This window comes from Myxocyprinus asiaticus, chromosome 2, assembly GCF_019703515.2.
Source record: "Myxocyprinus asiaticus isolate MX2 ecotype Aquarium Trade chromosome 2, UBuf_Myxa_2, whole genome shotgun sequence".
Taxonomy (NCBI): domain Eukaryota; kingdom Metazoa; phylum Chordata; class Actinopteri; order Cypriniformes; family Catostomidae; genus Myxocyprinus; species Myxocyprinus asiaticus.
In genome coordinates, this window is record NC_059345.1 from 34,216,225 (window position 1) to 34,236,826 (window position 20,602).

At 38.2% G+C, this 20,602-nt stretch overlaps 1 protein-coding gene across 1 annotated transcript in view; it reads right to left on the reverse strand.

Moving 5' to 3' along the window:
* Positions 1-795: 795 nt before the first annotated feature.
* The window catches only part of LOC127416280 (uveal autoantigen with coiled-coil domains and ankyrin repeats protein-like), a 107,099-nt gene continuing 87,292 nt past the window's right edge, over positions 796-20,602 (reverse strand). The window contains exons 7-19 of the mRNA XM_051655542.1: positions 18,921-19,027; positions 18,514-18,695; positions 12,278-12,315; positions 10,482-10,535; positions 10,144-10,251; positions 9,847-9,879; positions 9,553-9,645; positions 9,396-9,426; positions 9,055-9,104; positions 4,591-7,278; positions 4,342-4,494; positions 3,228-3,293; positions 796-2,980 (exon numbers count right to left, since the gene is read on the reverse strand). Of these exons, the coding sequence (XP_051511502.1) occupies positions 2,909-2,980; positions 3,228-3,293; positions 4,342-4,494; positions 4,591-7,278; positions 9,055-9,104; positions 9,396-9,426; positions 9,553-9,645; positions 9,847-9,879; positions 10,144-10,251; positions 10,482-10,535; positions 12,278-12,315; positions 18,514-18,695; positions 18,921-19,027 (3,675 nt within the window). The 3' untranslated portion in view covers positions 796-2,908. The remainder of the gene's footprint in view (positions 2,981-3,227; positions 3,294-4,341; positions 4,495-4,590; positions 7,279-9,054; positions 9,105-9,395; positions 9,427-9,552; positions 9,646-9,846; positions 9,880-10,143; positions 10,252-10,481; positions 10,536-12,277; positions 12,316-18,513; positions 18,696-18,920; positions 19,028-20,602) is intronic.

Consider the following 20,602-nt stretch of genomic DNA (forward strand, 5'->3'; position numbering starts at 1 on the left):
CTGGGCAGAAGACATGTTGAATCAATCAAGTCAAAATCAGTCCCATGTGTCCTCCAGAGCCCTCTTATACTTTAAATGAACTTTATAGAGACAACAAAGTGCTGGGATCTCTGCAAAAACATTAAAGGGGTGTGCAGGGGTGACGAGTGAGGGACTTGATCCAGAGGTGGCTAATGAGCGAAGACGGGGCTTTCCATGCTAATTTTTTTCCTAAGGTAATCGAGTACAATCCAATGAGAAAACATGAGTGAAATAGGTGCAAATGGAGAACAGCAACAGAGAGCAAACCATTTGTATGTATGTGGAGGATGTTGTGGTCAAAGTGAGCAACTTACCCCCCCGCTTTTCCCGCCCCGGCCCACCTACCAGGAGGCCAGCTAAATGACAGGGTTACACTGTGATCTTTATGGACATGATTAATGTTAGAGAGACAGGGAGAGAAACCAAGAGAGAGGGGAGTGATGTGAGGATGTCTGGTTCTGCTTATAGTCCTGGAAATGAGATTAAAGGGAAAGCTCAAAACAGATTGAATTGTATTTGCCATGATTGCTGAGAACAGCTTATGCAGGGCAGGACACAAATAACACACTCATTAAAAAAAAAGAGAGGGAGTAGAGGAAGTCAGGCTGTAAATTGAAACTCGTTTAAGTAATCAAACATAGAAAAATGTGGATAAGGTGATATACTAAGGCATACCGTGGAAATAAAGATTTTGTTGGGAGTATTACATTATTTTTATCTGACCTTGAAAAAAACAAGACTAAAACCTTTATGGGAAGTAAAAATGTGTCCTTTCTTTGCTTTTGAAGAAAGGTATTTGTGAGTTAAACAATGAGGTACAAATCAATGCAAACCACATGAGAGAAAAAGGGGCTCTCAATCTTGATTTGACTGTATTTAAAATAAATACAATATGCTAACTTCAAGGAGAGTAAGAGGGGCTGAAAAGGCCTGCCAAAGGCAAGGTTCACTTCATGACACTCCGATACTGCTGGGATTTCTCTTTTTCTTTTCTTTTTTTTCATTTGCACAGAGTCAATTTAGTCTAAAACAGGCACTTTTATTGATGTTAGTCTCAAAATTTTGCAAAACAAAAAGAAAAAGAAGAGAAACGTCCATGAAGGAAAACCACAAACTAACCGAATCATAAGAGCACAGTTAGAAAGTAATCCTAATAAATAATGAAACTGTTACAATTAGTTATCACCAACAGAGAGAATCAATAGTCTTAATACCAATCAAATCAAATGGCTTTAAGGTAGTGTTTTTCTTAAATTAATCAATACAGGCAAAACCATGTGGAAGGAAACTCAGAGAGTGCTGTTAATTTAATAATATCTGATTGGGAAATCAATAGGATACAAGGATAGTTTGACTTAAAATTGACAGTTTAGATGAAAAAAAAAAGTGTCTACAAAATATAAAGTATGTCAGTTTAGTCATGTTCTGACACCTGAACAGATTGTATTGTGCCATTCTACTCCAGTCCTGCTGAATTTTGTTATAGTAGCCACAAATATGGTGTTCATTAATAAAAAGTAGTACAAAGCCATGAAAAAATAATCGATATATCTGATTCGGGAAGCATCCAAAGGAGAATTCCTAAATGCCTTACATTCTCCTGCACACAACACCACATCAAACTTGGCCAGCCAAGTCACACCACTAGATGGCAATATCAACCAGGATACAGGACAATGAAGGATAGAGTGTGCAATTCAAAGCCTTCAGTAATGTTAAATGCTTTGCTCATGCAATCTCATGAGATGTGACCTGCACCTGCTACTGTTACAGGCTCTTATCAATGCAAAAGCAAAGCAATTTTACATATACTGAACACTTAAAAGAACTAGTCCATCCTATAATCACCCAACCCAATAGACACAGACTGACTCCAATACATCACACACAGTTGAAAAACACCATGCAGTACATACACATGGTTCCTAGCAAAACTGTTAGAGTTGCAAAATATGCTGTGATCTTTCATGATGACTGTACACCACAAGTCCATCCTTAAATCAGTGTGCGCAAATTATATTTATAAGGTAACAGAGCTGTGCAAGATTGCTCTTACGTGCTTGTAATAAGAGTATAGTATTATTCTGTGTATATTGCAGGATATTGAAACAATATGCGAAAAAAAAAGTGTCCCTGCATTTCATAAAACGTAGTTGGCCCAAGAACTTTCTCTGTACCAACCAGTATATTAAAGCATTTTCCCTAGTGATCTGAGAACAGCTTCCTCTAACCAAGTCATTACTGTAACCTTTGCAGGGGACTCAAAGCTGGTCTGAAATCAGCTTTTTGTTAAAATCACACTAAAGGGCCTAAGAGTACTTCATTAATACACTGCATTCATAGCTAAGAGGATGAGACTAAAACCGAGGCTATGAGAGTGGAATAAAGGAATTTTCATTGCAATCTTTAGAAGACTGGCTATAGCCAGGTTATTTCAACATGAAAAGAGGCAAATTAGTCTTCATCAAGGAGTGAGCATTTTGAAGCCATACAGCATCCACTACCACAGTCCTCAATGACTGCCATTAGCTTTGCCCTCTTAATCAAGACTTTTCAGCAAATGATCAGAACATTCAGACTACTCTATAGCACAGTTAAGCCAAAACGCTTATATGTGAATAAAATAGACTAAACAAATCTATACTGTTTTTCATGTTTATCAGTTTACCCTGATTAATATTACAAACTGTTTTTCCTCTTTGTAGCACTAAGGCTGTAGATTAACACTTCCTGAAAGTATATTTGAACCTAATTAGGATAATTCAACCCTTCAAACTGTAAATTTTGGACCAAAGCTGTCCAGAGCAGTATCAAACTATACTGAGCCGAACTGAAGGTTACAGTGTGAATGATGAATTAGAGTCAGTGCAGTGTCAACATGTTGAGTTCAACACACAAAACCCTTTCTCATTCGGATGATCTGCAATAACGCAGCCTGGACATCTTCATCCATGTGACCCTGAAAAAAAAGAAATGTCAATTTTCCAAATAAATCAATTTTCAGAATTCAAATCAGAAACTGCAGTTTATATGTGCTACAGGCATGTACAGTATTATTGGTAACTACGACTATAACAGTGCTGCTGATTTATACATGTCATCTGTAGTACACAGATCACCATACACAATATACCTGTCAGATTTTAATCTATGGCCTTTGGTTTGAGAGCAAAAAAAAAAACAAAAAAAAATTCATGCTCAATTACCTGAGCAGCACTGAGAAGATGAGTTCGATAAATTGAAACCACTTCTCTGTGTTGCCTCTCAGCATCCTGTGTAGAAGAAAATAAGACAAATCATGCATTGTTTTTATACGTGTCATCTAAAAAGGTCTGACAGGGATCACTGGTCAGTGAGTGTTTATAAACTTTGCATCTTCAATTAAGATGCTAGAAATTAGCACACGGAGCACACAAAACTGTCCTGGAGGTGAAGGGGTAGGTGGGCAAGAGGGTTCTTCCTTTTCATTTCACATATTTATTAACTTTTACATTTATTATCTTACAACACTTTATAATGTTACAATTTATTTACATTTGTTTTTCTTTTTTTACTGTATTTTTTATTTCTGTAGGAGCTTTTTGTCTTTAGTTTTATAGATTAATTCAGCAAGGAAGCCTCACTCATTTGTGGGGAAAAAGCAAAGCCTGTGAGGAAAACAGTGAGAAATATCTGATAGATTTGGCTATTTTAACAATGAAAAACATGACGAAAAGCAAAATCCCGGAACTGATTTTTAGATCACCTTTCAACCAACAAATATATAAGCCTAAAAAAGACCACTGCGGCTGCAAGCTTTTGAGCTGCAGAGCCATATAGTTCAGCGGTCTCAGGCAGAAGTTTAAATTTATGAATTTCATGCTAATGTTTTGTTATTTGATTGGTATCTACAACATTTAACTGCTTTGTTTCCATCAATACATTTATTTATATCTTTTAATATGATTATTACAGTGTTTTGTCCACACAATGATTTTTTGAAACCTGTGGTTGGTGTGATTTCAGTGGAAGACTTTTAATTATTTTTATATTTCAATTTACAGCCTCAGCCGACTATGCAAGATTCTACAAATCCATCACCGCATCTTTATTACATATTTTGGTTAGTTTGGGTTTGTTGTCAGCAACCAATAAAATCAGCTCCAATAAACATTTCACCATGTTTAAAGCCCTTCCGCAGAATTCAGCAGATTTCTCCTGAAAATTAGTGCAGAAAATGTGGAAAATCTGCATATTCCATCTGGGCCTGGCTATGGCCTGTCACATTTGTAGGCAATTAGACACATCTACTGGTATGTGAATGTGAACAGAACTACTCACAGCCAGCTGCTGCTGGAGGCTCTTGACCTGGGCTTGGAGTGTGTCAATGTGTTGAGTCTGTCTCTTGTTGGGCGTGTTGCCAGCATAAGCCAGCTGGGATAAGCCGTTCAGAGCCTGTTTCAGCCTTTCAACATCTGCCAACAGCTCTGTGATCTGAAACAGAAAACACCTTGCTTATAATCTGGCAAAATATCAGACACTTATCGAAAAGGCTCTTTCAAATAACAAATTAACATACAACAATCTTACCCTTTTGTCTTTGAGCTCAATTTGGTCAGAGGATGCTTGAATCCTCTTCTGCAATTCTCCAATGGTGCCGAGAGATTCACTGTATCTCTCTTTCAGATCCCTGATCTCCTTTTCAATGGAGGCACTCTTTCCCTGCAGTGCCTCGGTTTCTGCTCTTGCTCTCTTTTCACCCTCCCTGGCCTGGGCTGTTTCCCTGTACAGCTCCTCATATTGCTCATCCAGCCCTGATAGCCGGTTTCCAAGTTCAAGGACCTCCTTCTCTAGCCTGCGCTTTTCGGCTCTGAGCTCCGTCATCTGTTCCTCGTGGCTACGGAGATCATCCAGAGCATGTGTTGCTCTGAGAAGCTCAGTCTGCAGAGTGGCTATATCCTCTGCTCTCTGGGCACTGGTTTCCTCTTCCTCCCGCAGTGCTAAGCGAAGCTCATTGACCTCATGTTCCAGAGCCTCTTTAGCCTGGCTGTATTGGGCCTTTAGACCCTCATCACAGCTGTGAATCTGGAGCTGTTTCTCTAGTTCATGTACATGCTGGACTTCTAGTCTCTGAGCTTCACGGATGCCCTCACATTTCTTCTGTGCCTCCTGCAGGCTTCCACTTAGAGAGTGCTGCATAGCCTCAAACTGCTCCAGATGGACATACTCACTGTTCAGTCTGTTCTGGAGACTCTGGATTTCAGTGTTGCACAAAGTGTTTTGTTCTTCAAGTTCGGCTCTCTGGATAGTAACCTCTTTATATTGCTGCTCTAATTCCACCAACTTCAGACTCAGCTCCTCCACCTGGCCCTGGTAGTGATTCTCTGCTTCTTTGTACTTTTCACTGGACACGATCCCTGTTTGAAGTTCCTGCTGCAGAGATGCCACTTCATCTTTCAATTTCTTGTTCTCTTGCCTCTGCCATTCCCCTTTGGTCTTTTCATCATTGTACATCTCCTGCATTTTGGCAAGTTTATCTGTCAAGTTCCTCTGAGCAGCACTGAAATTCATCTCTTTTTCCTCTATAACGGTCAATGGCACAAACTTTGAGTGAAAAGCCTCTTGGATAGTGTTCAGCTCTTTCTTCTGTGCTTCGATTTCCTCGTGGAGCTTTGAGGCACACTCTTGTGCAGACTGGTACTTTGAGAAGGCATTTTTAGCTCTTCCCTCTGCTTCTGATAAATCATTGCTCATTTTGCTTTTGACCACTTCGTGTTCCACAAGGCTTATATAGTCATTTTCTAACTTTGCCTGGACATTCTCAAATTCCTCTTTCAACGTAGTATTTCCTTCTTTCAGCTTCTCCAGCTCCACGTCCCGAACTCTACAATCTTCTTCCAACTTGGCAATTTCAATCTTCGCTTTCTGCAAAGCTTTACCTAACTCTGTCTGCACTCTTTCATACTCTTCCTTTGTGACAAACTTTACGTCAAAGCTCTGCTTTAATGATACATTTTCAGCTGCCGCTATCTCAAGTTCATTCACTTTCTCCTGGTATTTATCATGAAGGCTCTCAAGTTCACTCTCCAGCTCTGCGTTCTTTACCAAGAGTGCAGCCATCTCACTCTCATACTGCTCACAGGGAATGTATGTGCATCTCATGTTGGCAATATTCTCACAGAGAGAGGCCTTCTCTTCCTGCAGCCTCCAAAGATGCTCCTCAGCCTGATTGCTCTTCTCCATCTCTTCCGCTAACCTGACCCTCAACTCCTCCACAGCAAGTCCCATAGATCTCTTCACCTCCTTGTGGTTTTCCAAGTTCACAAACTTGGTCTTCATATTGTTGCCGAGTTCCTGCAGCTCCTCTCTGAGAAGCTCTCTCTCATCCTCACCTTCCTCCACTTCACAGATTAATGACTGACACTTTGTAGTGACATCAGCAAGTTTTTTCTTCAGGGATGAGCTCTGCTCCTCCAGAGTGACTCGGACTTGCTCATGCTCTTGCAGGGGGACAGTTTCCCGATCATCCATAGCACGGTGGAGCTCTGCCAATTCCTCCAGCACACGGTCATAATCGTCTCTTAGCTCTGCCAGCTGTTGCTCTTTTTCATCCACAGCATTGGTGAGAAGGTTCTTCATGTTGTCAAATTTCTCTCCTGGAACCATTGAGGACAACCTGACCTCTGCTGTTTTCACTTGACCCTCAATGTTTAAGATGGTCTCTTCCATGTCCTTACGCTCCTCTTGCATTGCACTCAGCTCTGCAGTCAGCTTCTCAACCTCTACAGCCAGTAGCCCCTCACTTTTCTTGTACTCTTCTAAGGCTTTCTCACTCTGCTTCAGTTGGTTCCTAACCTTTCCTACCTCAGCAGAAGCTCCTTCATACTTTGCCTTGACCTCGTTTATCTGTGCTTTGAGGTCATCAACAACTTGGTTACTTAGATGCTCCTTTACTGCCACCACATGAGCCTGAAGCTGTTTTACCTTTGCCTCAGAGTCTAACATTCTCTTCTGCACATCTCCCATTGCTTCCTCTAGCTCTTGTATCTGCTGGTCTGACTCACGTTTAATGGTCTCGCACCTTCTGGTCAGCTCCTTGCACTCTTGAGACTTGCGTGCTAAAGCCATTTGAAGACGACCTACCTCCTCTTGTGTAGCTTCTTGCTGTCTGCGAACAGATTCAAGCTCTTGGAGTAAGGTCTCTGGATCACTGGCTTTCGGCCGAGACAGCTCCAAAGGACGAGTCAAAGATGGAGATGGTACTGTAGGCTGCAAGATCTAAAATTCAAACACAATGAGGCATTTATTATTCATTGCATAAAACATTCGGACAGGATATACTATACTATGAGTATACCTTGCACAACTGGATAACATTGCTTTACATGAGCCTTATATGCACTTTCCGGTGTGAGGAGAGCTAGAATATAATTATTTCACAGCTAATTTCAGGGATGCACCAATACTGATCCTATACTATGCTTTTGCACTTGCATTTGTTAAAAGGTTTAAAAAAACAAAAGCAGATGCAGCAGATGAACAATGTTCATTACATAAACACTGCCACACAAATACAAAGGAAATGTGAACAGATAATATGTTGTGAAACAGAAGCTCTTACCCTTTAAATTATACATATAAACCCTTGAACAAATTAAACCAACTGATATGATTCCCATCTTTAGCAAGTCTTATAATAAAAATAACATGCTACCCTCAAATATCTGTACCACCTTTTACTTAAATTTACTGATATTACTATAAAATACAGGTGAAGGTAAATACCAAAATGAAAATATTGGTAATCATACTCTGTCTCTAAAAAATGGTATCGTGCATCCATAGATCATATTTCCATTATTTAAAGACTAATGCAACAAGAAAATCAAAACAAGAAAACAAGAAATCTTGACTGGCCTTCAAAGGAGAAAAACTGAATAAAAAGGGATGAAGAACAGTTTCCATCCTTTTCCTCCTATAGGGAGGAAAAGGATGGCTTAATACTTTTGGAGAGAATTTATCTAGGTCACTTCCCAAGTCAGAGATCTGATCCGATCCTACTTTTGCAGGTGTAATTTTTGTCCTCTTAAGTGCACAGTGACCGCTTACATAGGTGAGTGTAAAGTAGTCTCTGGTGCTAATATGAAAACAAAATTGCATCCACCACAACTGCCCAAAAGCTGATCCCATGTATAGTATGTCCCCTCAGAGATTACAGCTAATAACTCATAACCCCCTCTGGCACTGCAGGTTATGAAGTTTCAGGAATGAAGTGATAGAAAAACTTATTTGGCTGCCACTGCCTCTCCTAAGCTTAACACAGATGACCCAGCCAGTCTGCTTAATAAATTACTGGGGATAAGTAGCAAAATATAAAATACCAAACCTAGGCAGATATGACCATGTGTATTGTTAGCACATGCTAAGCAAATCTGTAGAACCTATGTTTGATATTGATTTACAATTAGTATTTGCACTTGAAGTCTGATTTGGTCTTTTGATTACATATGGATAATAGGATATGTCATTATGGATACACTGAACTGAAAACCCAGGACTGAAATATAATTTTATGGCCATTTGAAATGGCCAACAATCTCAAGATCTAAGAAAAACAGCCATGGTGAATAACTACAAATTACTCTCACATAATTAATTTATACATGGATTTATTAAAATAGATATAGGGTACAATACTTTTCATTTTGAAAAGGTTCAATACAATTAAGCTCTATCAATTGCATCTGTGGCATGCTGTCAATTACCACTGAAAATTATTTTGAATTGTTCTGCACCGGTACTTTGTTGCTTGTATTCATTCACGTGTATATAATTGTGTTGCTGTTTAGAACACAATTTTATTATACATGCAACTAGAAAAACACTAGTTTAACTTCAAATCACAATAGTCATTATATAACTAAAACATCCCTTCACCCAAGACACTTTGGATAAAAGCACCTGTGGAATAATATATATAAAGAGATTATTTGTTTTTGGTCTCAGTTGTAATTCTTGGTTTTTAACTTGCATAGATTTTAAAGACGAATTTACCTGAGCAGAGTCCAAGCTGTGTGACTGCCGAACAAGCATGTTTTCTTTTCCTACAAGGGAAAGAAATAACCCAAAAATGTACACACATACACAGAAACATACATATGTATATACTGTATGTTACATTTATGGATTTAGCAGACGCTTTTATTATTACAGGGACAATCACCCCGGAGCAACCTGGAATTAAGTGGCTTGCTCCAGGACACAATGGTGGTGGCTGTGAGGATAGAACCGGCAACCTTCTGCTTACCAGTTCTGTGCTTCAGCCCACTAAACCACCACCACTCGGTATGTCAAGGGTCACAGTCTAACGATCCAGATTCTAAAGCCAAACTCACCTTTGATGACTGACTGCCCTGTGTAATCTCCCTGTAAATTAAAAACATGCAGAATTATTCATCATTTCATCAGAAATTTTGATCATGTGTTGTTGGATCTGGAGCTAATAAGCAACAGTCCTTGAGCATGTTGCACAGATTTCCCCTAGCCACTAACCAAAAGGCTCCGTTGCTGAATTCTCACAGTCTCCACGGCCCTCGCTCCTTCCTCCTCCTCTTTGGCTGAGAGTTGAAGCTTCAGCTGTTCGTTCTGGTGCACAAAATAAACAGATTCAGACAGATATTCAACAACCACTAATATAATAACCGTTATTGAAAAATAAACAAATAACCTTGCATCAATGCTGTGATAATTATGTAGGAAACAAAGAAATGGTCAGAGGAATAAGAGAAGGAGAACAGACAATGTCTACAGGGCCAAATGTCTCTTCCAGCACAATACACAAATTACCTCATTGTGAATGTCCTCCACTGTTGACTTTTCCTAAAACAGGGAGAGGACAGAAAGATAGACTCAAGCAGAGATTACATGCATTACAAAAGACTTCTGAAGAGCTCAAGCAACACACAATGCACAGCCATTGCAGGCTGAGAACTTTCCATCTAGGAGTATTTCAGCTTCACTTTACTGTAGTTCTGAAAAAAACGTGTTTAAGACGCAGGCTTGCAGATATATCTGTCAGTTACTTCACATTTTGAAAGACTGAGGAACTAAAGAAAAATGAGTGTGTTTGGTGCATGTGTGCACCTGGCTGAGCTGCTGCTGAAGCATGTTAACTTTATCAAGTAGTGTTCTCTGCTCCTGGTGGAACTTCTTTAGAGTTTCCTGTTGGCTCTCATTCTGTTTCTCCAGGTCCTAGAAAACACAAACACAAAGCAATTTACAGAACTGCTACAAATAAACAATTTACAAACAAACTTGTCAGATTGATGTTTTACACCCATAATAATTCTGGCACAAATAAAACAAGTCTAGGCCTGAGAATAAATGTACCTCAGAAGAACATCATTTCGGTCTGGGAGCTTAAATTGTTGTCTGGAAAACCACTTGGTTTTTGTTTTGATTGGTTTGCCTATAGCCCTCACCTGTATTATCTTTTCACGGTTTGAGGTCTCAGAGACTGACTCCACAGACTGCAACTGACAGAGAGAAAATAAAATATAAAAATGATAAATGTTAGGAATACATTCTAAGTGTAGGGTCAATGGACATTTAACTATAAGGGGTAAAGCAGAAATTTCCAAGAAGAAAAAATACAAAAAGAATCCCTTTAACCCTTAAAAGTATACCTCGGGTCTTTTGTGACCCAGGACCTCATTTCACCCCCTGTACCTCATCCAATTTTTGGAGTTGTGTCCACACCTTTTTGGTATTCCTCCATTTTTCGCTTATAAATAGTGTAACACACACACACACACACACACACACACACACACACACACACACACACACACACACACAGCCAAAATTGCAACAATTTTTATTTTTTATTTTTATAATGACTTTACAAAAGTGGTCATTCTTTTTTTATTTTTATTTTTTTGGACTTCCATAAATTATATTTTTAAGATTATTTCATATGTTAGAAGTTTACCATCACAAGATGTCTATTTCTTTGTTAATTACAAGAGCAATTAGTACTATATTCATACAAATAAATACTATATAACATTGATTTTCTGTGCAACAATGGTGTATTATATGTGTGTATACATATTATACATGCTATTTCTTACTCAAGGTGGCACTGTTGTTTCAGTGATTGACTTGATTTACATTTGACATTGCTATTTGACAGACGCAATGTGGAAGTAAACTATAGCAAGTACAACACATGAGCAGTATGACATTATTAAAGTTGTGCATCTATTTAGACTGAAAAAGTGCCTGAGAAAATACATGTGTGTAGCTTGTGTATGTGTAGCTCAATATTTGACAGCCAGTTGTTTCTCATGAAATTTTAATGTGAAAGTAATGAATCCTGTTCTAGATTTGTACTGATATGTTGCATTATCTCTTTGATGTATGAAAAATAAAACATCAAAATATTCTATTATTTTCTAATTGTCTTGAAAATATTGTGAAATTTTTACACTATATGGGCATTTTATAGAGACATTTGTTATCGAGACCCGGCACATATGAGTGTTTGGTCATATTACCATGCTTTTAGGGATTAAACCAATAAGTAGTTAAATATATACATTTTATTTACAAATATTCAAAGTAGTCTTACATTATGAGGTCATAAAACTAGATACATAATAATTATAAAAGAACGTCTTTGATTCATGATACCCAGACTAGCATTATGAGTGAACTTACATGGAAAACAATGTTTATGGCCCCTGTATAGCAAAATGTACCCTGCAAGTCTGTCATTCAACACAGGGTGGCAGTAGTGTGTAACACAAAAATAATCTCTAAAGTACTGCAGTAGCTCATGCAGTGCAGTCAGACAAGCAAGACAGTGAGGCCAGATATTATTTGTGATAAGGAACTATATTAGTCTGAAATTCCAATTTATCTTTCATGTATTATGCTAGATGTAGAACTGCTGAAAGGAAATCAAAGACCTAAATGACATTGCCCTGTCTGCTCATAATCAGAAGAATTAGAATAAGGCTTGTTAGTATCGTTCAAATTAATACCATCTCATCTACATGACTCTAGTCTCACTCCTCTAGACAGCTTTAGTAAAATTCCAATGAGAATGAAAAGGAAGCTTTTCTCTTTGCAGTATCAGTAATATATAAGTAATATATAAGTTATTATAATGTGTTTATTACTTTTATTAATCTCACCAGTCAAGTGTAAAACATAAGACAACCTTTAATGAAAGTGCTCATAATGAAACAAATGTGAAGATGCTGTGTGTTACCCGTCTCCTTTTCTGTTCCATCTTGGCAGCCTCTTTTGCTGTGAATACAAATGTGTAAATCTGAATTAGTAATTCATTGCACTGAGAAAATAAATAAATAAATAAATAAATAAATACATACATACATACATACATACATGAAGGTGGAACAGTGAGGATTTAAATGCACAAGGAGAAAAGGAGGGATTGAAAAGCTTTTACGTCAGAGCAATTTCATGTATGAGAGACTCATTTTTACTCTGAAGCTAAAAAGACACTTCTCTAAGCTCTTCCTAGGGAGTGTGTGCATTAGGTGACTACAGTTTTTATCAGCACTCGGAGAAAAGCTCCAATACCCGAGTGAAAGCAAAACTCACTATGGTCATTCACATGGTTTAAAAAAAAAAAAAAAAACATTTCACTTGCACAGAATTAAAACAATGGCTGAAATGAAATGAATATGTTGTCGTTCTTTTGGAGCAGAACAATGAAAGTAACATGACAAAAGACTTCATAGGAATGCATTGTTTATTTTTAACAGCTCGATTCATTAAAAAAATGATGGCGAAACACTATCATAACCTGCTTGATTTTGCTCTCCCTCAGTCTCTGTATTTGTTATATTGACAGAAAAATTAGAAACATCTTTCACTTGACCTTTTGCCCTCTCTCTGTCATCTACATCACTGACTGTGCAGAATTTTCTGTTGCTCATTTACTTGTATTTTAAAACTCATGATAAAAACCTACAGCAGTAAAAACAAAAGGTTATTACAAAATAAATAAAACTGTCCCAAAATGATTTAGTGATGAAAAACTGATGTTGTGTGTTAAACCTCTGTGCAACTGTTTTTGGGTATCCACCACTGATATACACCGGAAGTGTTTGAGTGGATATACAGGTGCATCTCAATAAATTAGAATGTCGTGGAAAAGTTCATTTATTTCAGTAATTCAACTCAAATTGTGAAACTCGTGTATTAAATAAATTCAGTGCACACAGACTGAAGTAGTTTAAGTCTTTGGTTCTTTTAATTGTGATGATTTTGGCTCACATTTAACAAAAACCCACCAATTCACCATCTCAAAAAATTAGAATACATCATAAGACCAATAAAAAAAAACATTTTTAGTGAATTGTTGGCCTTCTGGAAAGTATGTTCATTTACTGTATATGTACTCAATACTTGGTAGGGGCTCCTTTTGCTTTAATTACTGCCTCAATTCGGCATGGCATGGAGGTGATCAGTTTGTGGCACTGCTGAGGTGGTATGGAAGCCCAGGTTTCTTTGACAGTGGCCTTCAGCTCATCTGCATTTTTTTGGTCTCTCGTTTCTCATTTTCCTCTTGACAATACCCCATAGATTCTCTATGGGGTTCATGTCTGGTGAGTTTGCTGGCCAGTCAAGCACACCAACACCATGGTCATTTAACCAACTTTTGGTGCTTTTGGCAGTGTGGGCAGGTGCCAAATCTTGCTGGAAAATGAAATCAGCATCTTTAAAAAGCTGGTCAGCAGAAGGAAGCATGAAGTGCTCCAAAATTTCTTGGTAAACGGGTGCAGTGACTTTGGTTTTCAAAAAACACAATGGACCAACACCAGCAGATGACATTGCACCCCAAATCATCACAGACTGTGGAAACTTAACACTGGACTTCAAGCAACTTGGGCTATGAGCTTCTCCACCCTTCCTCCAGACTCTAGGACCTTGGTTTCCAAATGAAATACAAAACTTGCTCTCATCTGAAAAGAGGACTTTGGACCACTGGGCAACAGTCCAGTTCTTCTTCTCCTTAGCCCAGGTAAGACGCCTCTGACGTTGTCTGTGGTTCAGGAGTGGCTTAACAAGAGGAATACGACAACTGTAGCCAAATTCCTTGACATGTCTGTGTGTGGTGGCTCTTGATGCCTTGACCCCAGCCTCAGTCCATTCCTTGTGAAGTTCACCCAAATTCTTGAATCGATTTTGCTTGACAATCATAAGGCTGCGGTTATCTTGGTTGGTTGTGCATCTTTTTCTTCCACACTTTTTCCTTCCACTCAACTTTCTGTTAACATGCTTGGATACAGCACTCTGTGAACAGCCAGCTTCTTTGGCAATGAATGTTTGTGGCTTACCCTCCTTGTGAAGGGTGTCAATGATTGTCTTCTGGACAACTGTCAGATCAGCAGTCTTCCCCATTATTGTGTAGCCTAGTGAACCAAACTGAGAGACCATTTTGAAGGCTCAGGAAACCTTTGCAGGTGTTTTGAGTTGATTAGCTGATTGGCATGTCACCGTATTCTAATTTTTTGAGATAGTGAATTGGTGGGTTTTTGTTAAATGTGAGCCAAAATCATCACAATTAAAAGGACCAAAGACTTAAACTACTTCAGTCTGTGTGCACTGAATTTATTTAATACACGAGTTTCACAATTTGAGTTGAATTACTGAAATAAATGAACTTTTCCACGACATTCTAATTTATTGAGACGCACCTGTATTGGTGTGCCCCAACTGCCATATAGAGCCTCAATGACTGATAGCTGATACAGATGCTGTTTCATAGTCTCCGACCTCCTCAAACAACAGTCACGTTTCACCAAAAATGTACAATCACGATTTACATTTAATTTGCTTGTTATGGAGAATATTCGCAGCAATGGAGAAAATATACGTGGATTGCGATGTCATAGCATCCAACTGCCCCAGTGTGCAGCTTATCAGTACAGCCTTACTTTCACCAAGGGATGTGGCAAAACTGCCTACAAGTTGTAATGTAAGAAGGAAAAGCTGCAATATCAGCTTATAGAATGACACCACGTTTTCCCCGGACAGCCTCCTTTTTCTGTTTATCATTTAAAAACCATTTAAACTTAGCATATCAGTTTAATTGTATTCATCTTTGCGTGGCTTATCTCCCTCTCTGTCTGCATGCCCACTGCATGTGTATATAGAAAGAGAGAGAGAATGCATGCTCTCAAGTCACTATGAGAAAGGCACTTTTAAAAATGAAACAATTTATGCAAAACTAAGAATGAACACTGATGTTCGTAATACATATGTGTGAAAATGTCTGTATCTTACCTCAGTTTCAGTGAACTTGTTTACATTCAGCTTGAATTGTTTGCCAGTGTAGTTAGTTAGAGCTACTTTATGACATATATAGACACTCGCTCAGGCTTTAAATAAATAAGCAGGAAAATTTCCAGACTCTAACTAAGTAAACAATTATGTGTATGAAGTTTGCATTGTAAAGCTTTACAGACAGATTTCAGATATACAAGTGGTGGTTGAATGACTAATGTTTACTCTTTGAAATGAGATGTTATCCTATTAGGTCAATAGACACACGGGAATATTTGGGCATACAAATATGGCAGCACAGTGGCTTCAGTGTTATGACATCATGAGCAATCCAATTCTATTTTATGGTCCAGTGGTATCCACTAGGAATGTCGAGATTAGAGAGTTTCACTTTTAACTGTGAATAAAAATGTCATGCTAAATTTATCAGTAAGGATTTAGAATCTACAGTTAAAAACTGTGTAGTGTTTTTTAACATGGCAAACATGTTGTACATACAGGAAAAATTAAGAGACCACTGCAAAATTATCAGTTTCTCTGGATTTACTATTTATAGGTATTATCACCAGATTATCACCGATCCTCCACCTGGTCATCTAATGTTTAGATGGAGACTTGGAGAGGCCTACAAGCCACAGTGTTTTGCACCCACTGTGAAATTTGGTGGAGGATTGATGATGATCTGGGGGTGCTTCAGCAAGGCTTCAATCGGGCAGATTCATCTTTTCTGAGGGATGCATGAATCAAGCCATGTACAATGTTATCCTGGAAGAATACTTGCTTCCTTCTGCTCTGACAATGTTCCCCAACGCTGAGGATTGGTTTTTCCAGCAGGACAATTCTCCATACCACACAGCCAGGCCACTCAAGGTGTGGATGGAGGACCACCGGATCAAAACCCAGTCATGGCCAGCCCAATCTCCAGACCTGAACCCCATTGAAAACCTCTGGAAATGTGATCAAGAGGAAGATGGATGGCCACAAGCCAAACAAAGCCGAGCTGCTTGAATTTTTGCGCCAGGAGCGGCATATAGTCACCCAACAGCAATGTGAAAGACTGGTAGAGAGCATGCCAAGACACATGAAAGCTGTGATTGAAAATCAGGGTTATTCCACAAAATATTGATTTCTGAACACTTCCTAAGTTAAAACATTAATATTGTGTTGTTTAAAAATGAATATGAACTTGTTTTCTTTGCATTATTCGAGGTCTGAAAACACTGCATCTTTTTTGTTATTTTGACCAGCTATAATTTTCTGCAAATAAATACTTTAAATGACTATATTTTTATTTGGAATTTGGGAGAAATATTGTCAGTACTTTATAGAATACATTTGTTTTCTTCATTTAACTCAAACACATACCTATCCAGAGAAACTGATGATTTTGCATACATACATACATATACACACACATATATATATGTATATGTGTGTGTGTGTGTGTGTGTGTGTGTGTGTGTGTGTGTGTGTGTGTGTGTGTGTGTGTGTGTGTGTGTTTATATATATATATATATATATATACACACACACACATATATATATATATATATATATATATATACACACACACACACACACACACACACGTATACACACACACAATATATAAGAGCTTTTTCGGTGTAAGCCTATATGTAAAAATCTCTTGTGCTTGTTCCTGGGTGGTTAGTGCAGCTAGTTAGTGCAGTTAGTATCGGCGTAGTGCTTGACCAGGTAACGTTAACTTTTAATTCACATGAAACTTGAGCTACACACAAACTCCAAAATATAACAGAGAATTCGATCTACTAGACACATCCACCAAAAAGTGACTTAAATGGGCCGTTCTGGAATATTTGAATAGCTACTGGTTACTCAAGATGACAGATGTAAAACATGACAAACTAGTAAGTTTAATATTTTTAGCTGTGGTACTTTTAAAGGGATGAATTGAGAGACGCAACTTTTTGAAGTGTTTAAGCATAATGACCGCGTGCGGTGCATTTGCGTGTTGTTACCATCAGCGTGGTTAACTTAGAGAAGTTGTATCTTAACCTCTTAAATTCTGCGGACCAGCTGGCGGGTCCAAAAGGGGCCACTATGTCCGAAAAAAGTTTATGCTTAAAATGTTCATGTCTCCAAAGTCAGGCATATGGGATATCGTTTGAAATATTCATATGAATATAAAAGTCTTTCAAATACCACTTTATCTTTCAAATAAGCACACAAATGTCAATTGAAAGCTCTCATTCTCAGGAATTTTTTTTTGCCATAGTACCACAGTTTGAAAGATTTTCAAAAGAATCACAAAGTGAAATATGATATTTGTAAGACATTAAATACAAACATCTCTTATGTGCCGATCACTGCTGCTGTAAGGCCCAAATAGCAAAACTTTATATCTACTTTTAACTTTTTTTTTACTTTTCTAAAAAAAATAAAATTTGCCATTTTTTTACTTGTTTGAGAGTTTTCTTGTGTGAGTAATCCAATGTAGGATAATTTGTTATAAACTGACAAAATATGACCAATTTTTGGCAATGAATCCACAGTATATGTATAACTGCAGTCATTATCAGACTTTAATTCACCTGCTGTAAGCAATGTTCCTGTTACTAGGCATATTCCATTAGCTTATTTGTGAGGTGTTGTGGACAAATTAAAGAACAGTATTTTTGGAGTCTGTTGCCGATTCTTTATGGTGAACTACATGAACTACATGCGCACCCACAAAATGTAACAGTTATGAACATTTGAAGCAACTCCAAGCACTCTAGTTACATTGAAGTGTATCATTCTGTGACTAGAATGCACATAAGCAGTGTTGTGCCCCATGTTGATGTGTCTCTTATACTATACCTCCTATTTGTTTTGTATTTATCAGTTTTCCTAATGTAGGGCTGAGCTTAGCATCCATATATGCCTAAAAAATGTGAATACCATCCATATACCCCTAAGAAACGCACTTTGCGTCCATATTTCCCTAAGAAACGCATCCATTAACAATATGAAATAACATTTTTGCCTCATTTTATGTTGCATAAGAAGATTTGCAAATAATTGTAAAACCGGTTACCTGCGTTGTTTTCTCTGATGGTAATCTAACTCTTATTATCTCTCTAAACTCATAATTGAATATAATTAACAAATAATTATGAAATAAACAAATATAATTGATCAGTTAATAGTGGGCACAATGGGTCCTACCTTTTGCGGCAATGTCCAAGTAACTCTTGACAAGAGACACAAGTTCCTGGTTTTGGCTGAGTCGTGCATAGTGATAACTGTCATGGCCAAATCCGTCCTTGGTAGTGACATCAGCGCCATTTTTCAACAATACTTCCACAGCATCTTTACACGCGTATTCACAACCCAGAATCAATGCCGTCCTGAGAAAACAAAGTAGTACACATTTTTATTATGAATGGCAATGGCAGCCAAGTAGTATATTCGATGAAGCATCAGTGACTTCTCTAAGACAATAATTACACAAGAACATTGAAATATTCAATTCTCATATTTTGTAACATTAAAAATAAAGTGCAGAAGGGCAATGAAATCAAGAAAAGAGCAAATAAATACCAAATAGTGAAGGATAAAAACGTGATATTTACTTATTCTGTTTGTCTCTGACTGTGATGTCACTTCCCCGGTCTAAAAGCAGCTGACAGATGTGTGGATGACACATTTGAGTGGCAAGCACCAATGGTGTCCGACCATCCTACAAACGCACACAAACCAATTTAAATGTTTGGAAACACATCAGCTCAAAAAGACAAGACATAAAAAATCTTAACCGATGAGCACAAGCACATTTGAAATTCAAATATACAGGTGCTGGTCATATAATTAGAATATCATCAAAAAGTTGATTTATTTCACTAATTCCATTCAAAAAGTGAAACTTGTATATTATATTCATTCATTACACACAGACTGATATATTTCAAATGTTTATTTATTTTAATTTTGATGATTATAACTGACAACTAAGGAAAATCCCAAATTCAGTATCTCAGAAAATTAGAATATTGTGAAAAGGTTCAATATTGAAGACACCTGGTGCCACACTCTAATCAGCTAATTAACTCAAAACACCTGCAAAGGCCTTTAAATGGTCTCTCAGTCTAGTTCTGTAGGCTACACAATCATGGGGAAGACTGCTGACTTGACAGTTGTCCAAAAGACCATTGACACGTTGCACAAGGAGGGCAAGACACAAAAGTTCATTGCAAAAGAGGCTGGCTGTTCACAGAGCTCTGTGTCCAAGCACATTAATAGAGAGGCGAAGGGAAGGAAAAGATGTGGTAGAAAAAGGTGTACAAGCAATAGGGATAACCGCACCCTGGAGAGGATTGTGAAACAAAACCCATTCAAAAATGTGGGGGAGATTCACAAAGAGTGGACTGCAGCTGGAGTCAGTGCTTCAAGAACCACTATGCACAGACGTATGCAAGACATGGGTTTCAGCGTCTCGCCTGGGCTAAAGACAAAAAGGACTGGACTGCTGCTGAGTGGTCCAAAGTTATGTTCTCTGATGAAAGTAAATTTTGCATTTCCTTTGGAAATCAGGGTCCCACAGTCTGGAGGAAGAGAGGAGAGGCACACAATCCACGTTGCTTGAGGTCCAGTGTAAAGTTTCCACAGTCAGTGATGGTTTAGGGTGCCATGTCATCTGCTGGTGTTGGTCCACTGAGGTCCAAGGTCAACGCAGCCGTATACCAGGAAGTTTTAGAGCACTTCATGCTTCCTGCTGCTGACCAACTTTATGGAGATGCAGATTTCATTTTCCAACAGGACTTGGCACCTGCACACAGTGCTAAAGCAACCAGTATCTGGTTTAAGGACCATGGTATCCCTGTTCTTAATTGGCCAGCAAACTCGCCTGACCTTAACCCCATAGAAAATCTATGGGGTATTGTGAAGAGGAAGATGCGATATGCCAGACCCAACAATGCAGAAGAGCTGAAGGCCACTATCAGAGCAACCTGGGCTCTCATAACACCTGAGCAGTGCCACAGACTGATCGACTCCATGCCACGCCGCATTGCTGCAGTAATTCAGGCAAACGGAGCCCCAACTAAGTATTGAGTGCTGTACATGCTCATACTTTTCATGTTCATACTTTTCAGTTGGCCAAGATTTCTAAAAATCCTTTCTTTGTATTGGTCTTAAGTAATATTCTAATTTTCTGAGATACTGAATTTGGGATTTTCCTTAGTTGTCAGTTATAATCATCAAACTTAAAAGAAATAAACATTTGAAATATATCAGTCTGTGTGTAATGAATGAATAT